The following is an 11,804-nucleotide window of genomic DNA, read 5'->3' as shown; positions in this document are numbered from 1 at the left end:
CCTCCCTCCCTTGTTTCCTTCCTTTTTTGAGCTACAGACTACTCTGGTACTTTTTCACCAAAATGCCACTACAGCTTAGGACAGTGACTGTATACTGGCAGAAGAGGAGGTAAAAAGGGGCAAGGAGTGTAGAGATGGCCGGGATCATCTGTTCCAGATCACTAGTTTCATACCTAAAACATCTAGGTGTTACATGTGTACTAAAATAATTGTGAGAATATTGCATTTTGCCACATTTTAGTTTAGTTTCAATATATTAAAAAGTTCTTCAAAACTAGAAAATACCTTTGAGACAGCATAAATGGACCTGGAGATTATTATACTAAGTGAAGCAAGCCAGTCAGAGAAAGACAAATATCATATGACCTCAAATATCACTTATATGTGTAATCTAACGAACAAAATAAACTGAGGAACAAAATAGGTCCAGAGACATGGAAGTATGGAACAGACTGGCAGATCTCAGAGGGAAGGGGAGAGATTAACCAAATAATTTATATGAATATATGCATAGCCCATGGACATAGACAATAGTGCGGTAAAAGCCTGGCGTGGGGTGGGAACCAGGTTGAGGGGCGAAAGGGGGTAAAAGGGACATCCATAATATTCTCGACAGTGAAAACCCCCACTATATATAGAAAATAAGTCATTTATTAAAAAAGACTTACTTTGTGTCAAGTACTGGCGATACAGCAGTTAGTCTTTGCTTTCCTAGAGCTCATGGTTTAGTGCAGCGGTTCTCAACCTGTGGGTCGCGACCCCTTTGGGGGTCCAACGACCCTTTCACAGGGGTCGTCTAAAGCCATCGGAAAACACATATATAATTACATATTGTTTTTGTGATGAATCACTATGCTTTAATTATGTTCAATTTGTAACAATGAAAATACATCCTGCATATCAGATATTTACATTACGATTCATAACAGTAGCAAAATTACAGTTATGAAGTAGCAATGAAAATAATTTTATGGTTGGGGGTCACCACAACATGAGGAACTGTATTAAAGGGTCGCGGCATTAGGAAGGTTGAGAACCACTGGTTTAGTGGGAAGAGATGTATTACACCCTCCCCCCTCCCCGACACACAATGTCAGGTGGTAATAAATACCATAAGAAATTAGAACTGGATTAGAGATAGACTCACAGATAGAGAGAAGGCTGACAGCTGTGGGAGGTGGGTGGAGGGATTGAGCAAAAAAAAACTCATGGGCCAGAACCGGTTTGGCTCAGTGGATAGAGCGTCGGCCTGTGGATTCAAGGGTCCCGGGTTCGATTCTGGTCAGGGGCATGTACCTTGGTTGCGGGCACATCCCCAGTGGGGGGCGTGCGGGAGGCAGCTGATCAATGTTTCTCTCTCATTGATGTTTCTGGCTCTCTATCCCTCTCCCTTCCTCTCTGTAAAAAATCAATAAAATAGATTAAAAAAAACCAAAAAAAAAACCTCATGGACAGGGACAGCAGTGGTAATTGGGGGAGAGGGAGATGGGTAGAAGTGGAGGAGGGGTTGGGAGGGGATAAATGGTGATGGAAATAAATAAATGAATGAATAAATAGCTATTTAAAAACAAAAACAAAAAGAATAGTGAGGAGGTTAGGCTTAATGTTTTGTCAAGTGAATGTGGCTGAGGAAGTGAGGAAAAGAAAGTTTATTATGATAATGATCAGAGCTGGATATGGAGAAAAGCGAGAGTCAGGTAAGGACATAAAACAATGTTGTTCAATGAATTGGGCGGTCAGAGAATAGTAGGAGTTTGGGAATTGGAGTGGCCAAGTGAGCAGTGCTCTACACAGATTAAGTGTGACCATGGGAAGAAGGTGCTTGACATGAGGCTGAAGGTAAGATCAATGGAGGTGAGCAGTTAAGGAACAGAGAGACTAGTACCTTGGGTCTTCTTTGTGGGTATTGAAATTAACAACATGGTTGTAAAACAGTGATTCGAGTGCTAAAATCTTCACAAAATTATAATCTTCAGAACACTGCAACAAAGAGTGAAATAACACATATTAGAGCTCATTAACAGCTTCAAAAAAACAGGGAGTTAAGTAGAAGGGAGGTATAATGTCAATAAGGAGTAAGCGATACCCAACCCATTTCCAAGACTGAAATAGGTGCTGTGTGAGCAGAAAACAGCCACCCCTGAGAAGGCTGCAGATGTCATTTTGAGCAAGAAGTGGGTGGGGATAGAAAAAGCCCCTTAGGGATTTCAGGCCACATAGTGAGGGATGACCTAGAGGTCTTGCGCTTCTTCTGAGGTCTGAAGTAAAAAGAGATGCAGAGCATGATAAAGTTCTGTGTTCTCTGTAGGGGAGGTCAAAATTCAGTTCTAACCATTCCCTACTTCTCAGATGCTGAGAATCAGTCTTGCAAGGAGCATGATGCACTCCTTTGCGGGGTGTGTGTGTGGGGGTGAGGGTGTGTTGGGGGCGTGTGGAGGTGTGGGGGGATGTGGGGATTGGGGGGCGAGGGAGTAGACTGCTATGATTTCCTGCATCATAGCAGCCAAATATCCCAAACCCACTTTGTTCATTGTGAGTCTGTCTTGACGATAGACCTAGTCATATGGTCATTCATTCATTTATTCATTCAGGGGCTAATATATTCCTCCACATATACATATATATTACTTTTGTTTTATTGAATGTAAGTTGCATATATCATACCCCTCTACCCCTTACTATTTTTGTTTATTTCTAGGAACAGTGATAATTCTCTTTTATAACAGCAATGGTAGTTACCAAGTTGATAATTTCACGTTGATACCTTTATCTGATCTACAGTATATATTTCAGTATAATCAGTTCTTATAATGATAATGTTCTTTAGAGCAATTTTTTTTTCCAGTCCAGGACTCTATATTGTATTTAGTTGCCATGTAAACATTTATCTTGAATGGACTATTGGTCTTAAAATCTTAAGTGTTGAATTTTTGTTCTTTTCACAGCTAAACCAGGTGGACAGGTGAAATGTCAGTATATTTCTGCTGTGGATAAAGTTATATTTGTGGATGACTATGCAGTAGGATGTAGGAAGGACCTTAATGGAATCTTGTTGTTAGACACAGCTCTGCAAACTCCAGTTTCAAAGCAGGATGATGTGGTTCAGCTTGAATTACCTGTTACAGAGGTAAGTTAAAATAAGTATCAATATATTTTTCTACTTAATGTAACCTCAGACCTATTAGCTGTTAAATGAAATTGGGTTGTCCAATAAGAATAAAGAGTTAACTTACTGATCACAACTTTATTTAAATAAGTGTTTTTCCTGTGCATAATTAATGCTTGTTGAAGTGGTATTTAAGTGTGAACTGTACAGATTAAACTGCTGTAAGAGAGACCTCAAAATATAATGCCTTAAACAGGATAATTTCTTTCCAGTAACAGTACAGGGCTAAGTGTAGAGGCACCTTTGCTTACCTCAGTTCTTATAGCTTTCATCTTGTGAGTGTAAGACAACTGCTCCAAGTGTCATTATTTCCCAGTCATAAGGACTAGGAGGACAAAGGCCAGGAGAGCACAGTGTGACACGACCTTCCATCCTTACTTTTCTTCCACCTTTCCTGTGTTTCTCTCTCCCCCCCTCTTCCCTCTCTGTCTCTTTCTCCTTCTTTGTTCTTGAGCTCTTTCACAAAGTCTCTTACATACACCTTTTTTATATTTCCCCCTTTGGCCAGAATTTAGTCACATGACCATATCAGGCTAAGAAGCTTGGGAAAGATGTAGTTTATTTTTTTAAGTATTAAAAAAGGGGAGGCATAAATATTAATGGACAACCAGTAAGGAATATGCTATGTATCGTATTGCTTAAAAATCCCAGTTTAGAATTTCAGCTATATGCATTTTTCTGTAGTGTTACTATTCATTACTTAATTTGTAAGTATATCCAACTTAAACTTTTTTAAAAAACCTATTTTTATTTATTTATTTTATTTATATATTTTTATTGATTTCAGAGAGGAAGGGAGAGGGAGAGAGAAATAGAAACATCAATGATAAGAGAGATTCATGGATTGGTTGCCTTGAGCCTGCAACCCGGGCATGTGCCCTTCACTGGAATCGAACCTGGGACCCTTCAGTTTGCAGGCCGATGCTCTATCCACTGAGCCAAACCAGTTAGGGCTTAAACTTTTTTGTGTGCCTTGATGTTCATGTCATGTAATTTAAAAATACCTTTTAAAAATTTTTGTAATTTAAATGATCTTAAATCTATCTATCTATCTATCTATCTATCTACCTATCTATCTATCTATCTATATATATATATAAAAGCCTAAGCAACCGTTAGGACTGGTCGACCAAATGACCTGTTGACCGGTTGCTATGATGCGCATTGACCACCAGGGGAAGATGCTCAATGCAGGAGCTGCCCCCTCGTGCTCAGTGTGCTCCCATAGCCAATCTCCTGCAGCCAGCCAACCTCCCGTGTTCCCTCCCCCTGGACTGGGTGAGACGGCCCCGATTGGCTCCGATCACCGGCCAGGCTGAGGGACCCCACCTGTGCACAAATTTGTGCACCGGGCCTCTAGTAGAATATAAAAGAATATAATCCTGTGCTCCCTAAAAAAAGTGAGATATTTATTTATTTATTTATTTATTTATTTTAAATTGATTTCAGAGAGGAAGGGAGAGGGAGAGAGAGATGGAAACATCCATGATGAGAAAGAATCATTGATCAGCTGCCTCCTGCATGCCCCCTACTGAGGATTGAGCCTGCAACTCAGGGATGTGCCCTGACCAGGAATTGAACCGTGACCTCCTGTTTCATAGGTCAAGACTCAACCACTGAGCCACACCAGTCTGACAGTATAGTATACTTTCTATTTAGGACATGAAAAATGTCAAAGTGTTAGGTGTTTTTATTCTTTCTAGGTGGCATTTAAAAAAAATCAGCATATATCCACTTAGATTTCACACTTAGTGTCATAGCACAGTTTTCTATTATATGTTTCTTTTTTCTTCTATTATATTTTAATATTGAAATCATGTGGCTGGAAGTTAGAATTCTGAAAACAGAATACCCATCTTTTATTAGAATATCTGGCTATGGGGGCATGTCTAAAATCTTTGAACAGAGAATTAATTAGTTCTAGTTGTTTTGAATATATTTTCCCTCCTAATTTAAGGAATTTAGATCAAGTGATATCTTAATAAAGTTGATGCCTTAATAAAGGATTTATAGTATTTTTATAATGGAAGATGGCATCATACTGTTCAAGTTTAAAAAAAAACATACTGCAGAATCACAATACAATATTTGAATATTTATATTAAATAGACCCCCTAGTCAGTATTTTTCCAACTACACTGACTGAAATGCTAGGTATATAGCTAGGTCTTTTATCACCTCCTGGGCCTTGCTGGCTCTTAACATTTATTGCTGGATTTCTCTCTTTTTACCTAAATAATTACAACTCTGTTATTCACATAATATATTATTTGTAGACCATCCAACACTCCAGGCATCCTTTACTGCATCACATTAGTTTGTTGCTCTCTTTTTTTTTTTTTAAATATATTTTATTGATTTTTTTTTTTACAGAGAGGAAGGGAGAGAGATAGAGAGTTAGAAACATCGATGAGAGAGAAACATCGATCAGCTGCCTCCTGCACATCTCCTACTGGGGATGTGCCCGCAACCCAGGTACATGCCCTTGACCGGAATCGAACCTGCGACCTTTCAGTCCGCAGGCTGACGCTCTATCCACTGAGCCAAACCGGTTTCGGCAGTTTGTTGCTCTCTTAACTGAAGTATGGGGTCCTATGTTTGGTTGGATCAGAGTAGATGTATTCTTTTCCATATATCAACCATATATTTCTGTTAAGGTAGTTCATATTGAATATATGCATAACAATTCAAAGGGCTTTTTAAAATATATCCTGGTAACCTAATGAATGAATGCCTTCTCTGATGGTTTTGCATAGTTTGAATATTTAAAATTCTTTGAAGGACTATACATTTATGTCTTCAAAATTTTACCTCTATTATTTCTGTTCATGGTTTTAGCTTGCCACGTTTTTTTGTGTGTTTGTTTTAACTTGCTTTGGTTTATGATAGCTTCTGTGTATTGAAACTTTTCCTGTGTGGTAATACACTGAATTCATGTCGCGTAATTTTGCAGTAGCCCTTTCAAATCATTTAAGTTTGTTAAGAAAAGTAAAAGTAGGCAAGCTTCGGTATAGTAACTGTTAGAATCATTACAAATTCAATTATTTGAATGAGAATTTAAACTTAACGTTTTTTGTTTTATTTTCTGTGGTCATCTTTTTCATTTAGGCACAGCAGCTCTTATCAGCATGCTTAGAAAAGGTAGATATTTCTAGTACGGAGGGTTATGATATGTTCATCACACAGCTTAAAGATGGTTTAAAAAATACATCTCATGAGACTGCAGCAAACCACAAAGTTGCTAAGGTAAGAAAATTAAAAAAAAATACTTTGGAGTTATAATAGAAAAAAAACCTTATACTTTCACTTTTCTTTCTTTTTTTGTTTTCTATACTTTCACTTTTCTGTTCTCCCTTTACCCTCACCCGCATAGATTCTATATTTTTCTCTTTTTAAAACAATGTGCTTATAAGTCATCTTAAATTTGAAACTATTTTTACTTAAGTTTGACTTCAGTTTGTGGGAACTGTTTTGCTGACTTTGTTACTAAGCTTCCGTGCTTGATGAGCTTCTATTGGTCAAGAGGCTGATGTAAGAGACCTTGTCAGGTTATGAGCTTCAATGAGAAATGGAATCTGTCTTAGGAAATGGGATGACCATTTTGGGTTTTCTTTCAATTAAAAAAATTAAAAAAAAATTTTTTCTGCATGATTAGGATGTCTGTGGGAGATGGTGCTTTGACTTAAATCCTTGGCTATATTTTATTAATTTCTTTTGCGTTTTTCTTATAAGATCTTTTTAAGTTATAATTGTAATACATGTAAAATTTCTATACTGAAGAATATAACATAGATGGTAAAAGCCATTTTCCTAAAAATAACTTTTACATTTATAAATCTTTTCTCTCATGTACAATTGTAATTATTCGAAAATACTGTGATATATTGTCTTAGTCTGTTTGGGCTGTTATACCAGAATATCACTGACTGGGTAGCTTATAAACAACAAATTTATTGCTCACAATAGTGGAGGCAGGGAAGTCCAAGGTGAAGTCAGTCCTACCTGGTTCATAGCTGGTGCCTTCTCACTGTGTCCTCATGCAGTTGGAAGGGCAAGGGACCTCTCTCGAGCCTTTTTTGTAAAGACACTAATTTCATTCATGAGGGATGAAAGGCCCTACCTACTAATACCATCATTTTTGGGGGTTAGGATTTTAACAGATGAATTTTGGGAGTATGGGGGACACAAACATTCCGACTGTAGCATATAGCTGTGTGTGTTTTTAAATTTAAGAATGTATCTTTAATATTTTTTCTTATAAATCCTCATGGATTATATTTTATGTTTATGTTTACATTGAATTATATTTTCTAGATTTACAATGATTTTATTAACTCTTATCCCAGAAATAGGACATTTTATTTAGTAAAACAGAAACATACTATGCATTCAAACCGAGAATGTATTGTAAGGAATTGATTTAACATGTGTTTTGAGAACTGAAAAAATGAACAGGAAATGCTGAATTGACACATAGATGATACCTACAGGAAGCAGCTCTCACGTAATCTGGAGAAAGAAGAGGTTAGGTTTGCCAGACTCTACAAACTTAGAGAAAGGGCCCTGTGGCTCTGGGACCCAGATTTCTGAAGAGGAGCTGCTGCCCAGCTGGTACCTGTGGAGCTTGTAGCTTGTGAAAGTGAGACTCATATCTCTGAAGAGAGGTGCTACTTGGTTGATGTTAGTACCTCTGTTGGAGCTCTGAGGGAGCTCTATGAGACTAGTTCTGGGAATCCTAAGAAAACAAAACAAAAAACTGCTGCTGCCAGGTCTTTTGTTGAAACAATCCTGACAGCAATAACAAGTAATAGCAAAGAGCAAGATTTTCTCCCCTTACCATGCTTTCCAATTTCCATCCTGTGTTCCTTTTGTCAGAACCCATCAGCCAGAAAACTGGTTGGCAAAGAAGAAATATAGTTTGTAGAATCCCAGACCCAATATGACAGAGAAGAGAACTAAAGGATAGGTTTGGTGCTCAGAGACAGTAGTTTAATAACAGGCACAGTCCACCCTTTTGCCTTCTCAGCATCTCCATACTTAACAATCTATATGTATTTGAACAAAAATATTATGGTTTTACTTAACAAGGGGAACTATTTCTTCTTACAAATGAAGAATCTCTTTCCCCATTCCCCAGAAAGGAAAGAAACAAACTTCCAACAGGTATTTTATTCAACCCTAGATAATATTAGCTACTCCTAAACTTTAGTTACAGTCTCAAATGTTAGAACTCTGCTACCTAAAGACTGAATTAGCTATAACTAAAAATTCTTACATAAAATAGTAAGTCTATATAAGTGTGTCTATGTCTGTGTGTCTGTATCTAAATGTGGGGTGAGGAACCTTTTTTTTTTGCCAAGGGTCATTTGGATAGTTATAACGTCAATCTCAAGCCATTCAAAATTATCAAGTTAAAAATTAGCCTGCTATATTTGGTCAAACATTTAATTAATTCACCCATAATGCCTTGGCAGGGCCAGACCAAATGATTTCTTGCACCTTATACAGTGGGCCAGACGTTTCTCACCCCTGAAAATCATCCATCTATCCATTTATCCATTCATCAATTATGTAATAAGGGAAGAAAATATGCATGCCTGCTCTATCCCTCAATTTTATAATGGTAAAGAGGATATGCTTGACATTTATAACCTCCTCCTTCAAGTACCTATTCCATATTCTTTTTGTTCTGAGCCAGCACCTCATCTGGTCAGATGTCTTTACATGGTGGAGTGACACAAATCTTAACTCTTGCAGGATCGAAATCCTCAGTGGTGCTGTGTTTAAGTTGTAATGATCCATTCACTTTTACTAGTGGACATAGGGCTTAAGGGCATCCTAGAAAATCTGGATTTTAACTAAGTTCTCCTTGCCCCTGTTATTTAGCAACAATCCAATTTCCCTTGTTTGTCAGTCTTAATCATACCAACCAGTAGAATAACCTCCTTTTTTTGCCTGATGTTTGGTAGCAGTGTCATTACGTAACTCAGTGGAACAATTGTATCCTGGTGGAACCTTCCCTAGGGACATAAGATTTCCATAGCATAAATCTTAAAAGTTTGAGAATTGGTTAAGTATAATACTGACACTGCTCAGGAGAAACTGTATCATATATTTTTGGTTGATTCAAAGAATAATCCTGTAAGGTAGAATTCCAACCTTTCAGGCATGTCTCCCAGTGCACAGTGACTGTAGTGAATACACAGATGCCATTGGGGAAGACTTGGAATATGATTTGCAGTGTATAGTTGAGGCACTGTTGTAGGATTCTTTCTCAAGGGGATTCAGCCTCCCTTTCAACCAAGAGGCTCTGGATATATGAACAGTTTAGGTCTAGAAACAAAGAGGCTTTCATTCTCTCTCTTGTACATTTTTATTTTATTTAATTAAAAATTTTTTAGATTGGTTGTAGAGGGAGAAACATCAATTTGTTGTTCCTCTTATTTATGCATTCATTGGTTGTGGGGATCAAACACACAACCTTGGTGTATTGGGACGATGCTCTAACCAACTGAGCTACCCAATCAGGGCCTCTCTGTTTTTGTTTTTTATAGTTTAGCAATTCAAATTATATTTCTGGACACAAGTTTTCCAGTTATCTAGATAAGTAATACTTTAAGTAGGCTACCTAGACTATATTAGAGAGTGGAAACTATAGGTGAGTGGGGACAGGATATAAAGATGAAATTACTTTATAGATTTCTGGGAGAATAATGCTTATCATAAAAGTCTAACTTTTAAAGTAATTATTTTAATATTAAATTATTATGGTTAATATTTATTGAATATCTACTTTGTTAAACACTGTACCAATTCTCACTTGAATTCTCCTAAGAACTTTATATGAATAAGTATTTGTTTTTGCCCATTTCACATAAGCAGGAATCTGAAGTTAATTTGACCAGGGTACCATTATTGATGGTGAAGATGGGCTTGGAATCCAAGTCTGTGTGACTACAGATCTATTTTTTAGTTACTTTTGCTAAATTATGATGATAACAACAATAAATGCATAAGAATATGCTAAGCCAAAGTAATTTCTCATCTTCCTTAGTCATAATAAATTGTACAAATATATTCTTTTTTTTTTTTTTAAATCCTCACCAGAGGATATTTTTTTCCATTGATTTTTAGAGAGAGTGGAACAGAGAGGGAAAGACAGAGAGAAATATCGATGTGAAAGAAACACACAGATTAGTTGCCTCCTGCATGAGCCCAAACCAGGGCCCGGGCCGGGGAGGAGCCTGCAACCTCGGTACGTGCCCTTGACCGGAATCGAACCTGGGACTCTTCAGTTCGCAGGCCAATGCTCTATTCTCTGAGCCAAACCAGCCCGGGCTACAACTATATTCTTATGAATGGAGATACTTGAGTGCCTGGTTTGTGCTTAACATTGTATATGTGCTGGAGGAATATAAAAAATTACAGATGATTTTAGTTTTTCTTAACACCTTAAGCTCCAAACCTGTTTTGTCTTCCTTTCCGTTTAGCCTGCGATATCCGATGTCACTGATAAGCTGGTGGCACCAGTGACTGATGAGATCCGGACGGAAAGTATAGTGTCAGTCACCCGTGACTGACATGGTGCTTAACGTGTTAATTGTGGATGGGATATGTGAGAAGGTGTATTACCATCTGGTTCTTAACTGTCTTTTTGAGGGTGACTAATTGAGATTTTTACTTCTTATGTAATTGCAAGTTTCTGCTTTAACTGATGAATTAATGGAGTAAACTGACTTGAGACTGATAAGTAGTTCTTTATTTTATAATGTCTACATTATGGTTTTGGTTAAAACTGTTGAGTACATTTTCCTTTGCTTACACTCCCCATTTTCTTTCAGTGGGCCACAGTTACATTTCATCTTCCTCATCATGTGTTAAAGTCCATTGCCAGTGCCATTGTGAATGAACTCAAGAAAATAAATCAAAATGTTGCTGCCTTACCTGTGGCGTCTTCAGTGATGGACAGGTTGTCTTACCTCTTACCTAGTGCACGTCCAGAACTTGGAGTGGGGCCAGGCCGTTCTGTGGACAGGTATAACTTTGCTTATAAAGAGATATGACACTGAGTTTGAATTGATTTGTTTTTGAATTAACCAAGAACAACTGTAAATTTGATTATTTTTAAAAAATTTTTCACAAGTTTTTGAAAAACATTCAGATGGTCGTTTCTATCAAAATACTGAAGTGGCCCTAGCTGGTTTGGCTCAGTGGATATAGTGTTGGCCTGTGGACTGAAGGGTCCCGGGTTCAATTCCAGACAAGGGCACATGCCCAGGTTTCGGGCTCCATCCCTAGTGTGGGGCGTGCAGGAGGCAGCAAATCAATGATTCTCTTTCATCATTGATGTTTCTAGCTCTCTCTTCCTTTCCCTTCCTCTCTGGGGAAAAAAAAAAGACTGAAGTAAACTAAATTACCACTTGAATTGTTATTTGTTTTGGTACCTGGAAGGTATTTAAAGGCTGGTAAAACTATATTTTGAAACTTAAAAATATAATTATTTACTATATAAGAATTATTTTTCTGTTGAAATTTTGTGACCTTTGGGATAAATTTTTAAAAATTGATTTTAGAGAGAGAGAGGAAGGGTGTGTGTGTGGGGGAGAGAGAGAGAGAGAGAGAGAGAGAGAGAGAGAGA

At 37.5% G+C, this 11,804-nt stretch overlaps 1 protein-coding gene across 1 annotated transcript in view; it reads left to right on the top strand.

Annotated features, from left to right (window-relative positions):
• The first annotated feature begins 2,927 nt into the window (after window positions 1-2,927).
• BIRC6 (baculoviral IAP repeat containing 6) overlaps window positions 2,928-11,804 on the top strand; it is a 161,298-nt gene continuing 152,421 nt past the window's right edge. Inside the window, exons 1-3 of the mRNA XM_014533188.1 lie at window positions 2,928-3,127; window positions 6,275-6,412; window positions 11,008-11,201. Coding sequence (XP_014388674.1) covers window positions 6,338-6,412; window positions 11,008-11,201 — 269 coding nt within the window. The 5' untranslated portion in view covers window positions 2,928-3,127; window positions 6,275-6,337. The remainder of the gene's footprint in view (window positions 3,128-6,274; window positions 6,413-11,007; window positions 11,202-11,804) is intronic.

Source organism: Myotis brandtii, unplaced genomic scaffold (genome assembly GCF_000412655.1).
Source record: "Myotis brandtii unplaced genomic scaffold, ASM41265v1 scaffold953, whole genome shotgun sequence".
Taxonomy (NCBI): domain Eukaryota; kingdom Metazoa; phylum Chordata; class Mammalia; order Chiroptera; family Vespertilionidae; genus Myotis; species Myotis brandtii.
Note: the sequence above shows the minus strand (reverse complement) of the source record. Positions and strands in the feature narration are given on the sequence as shown.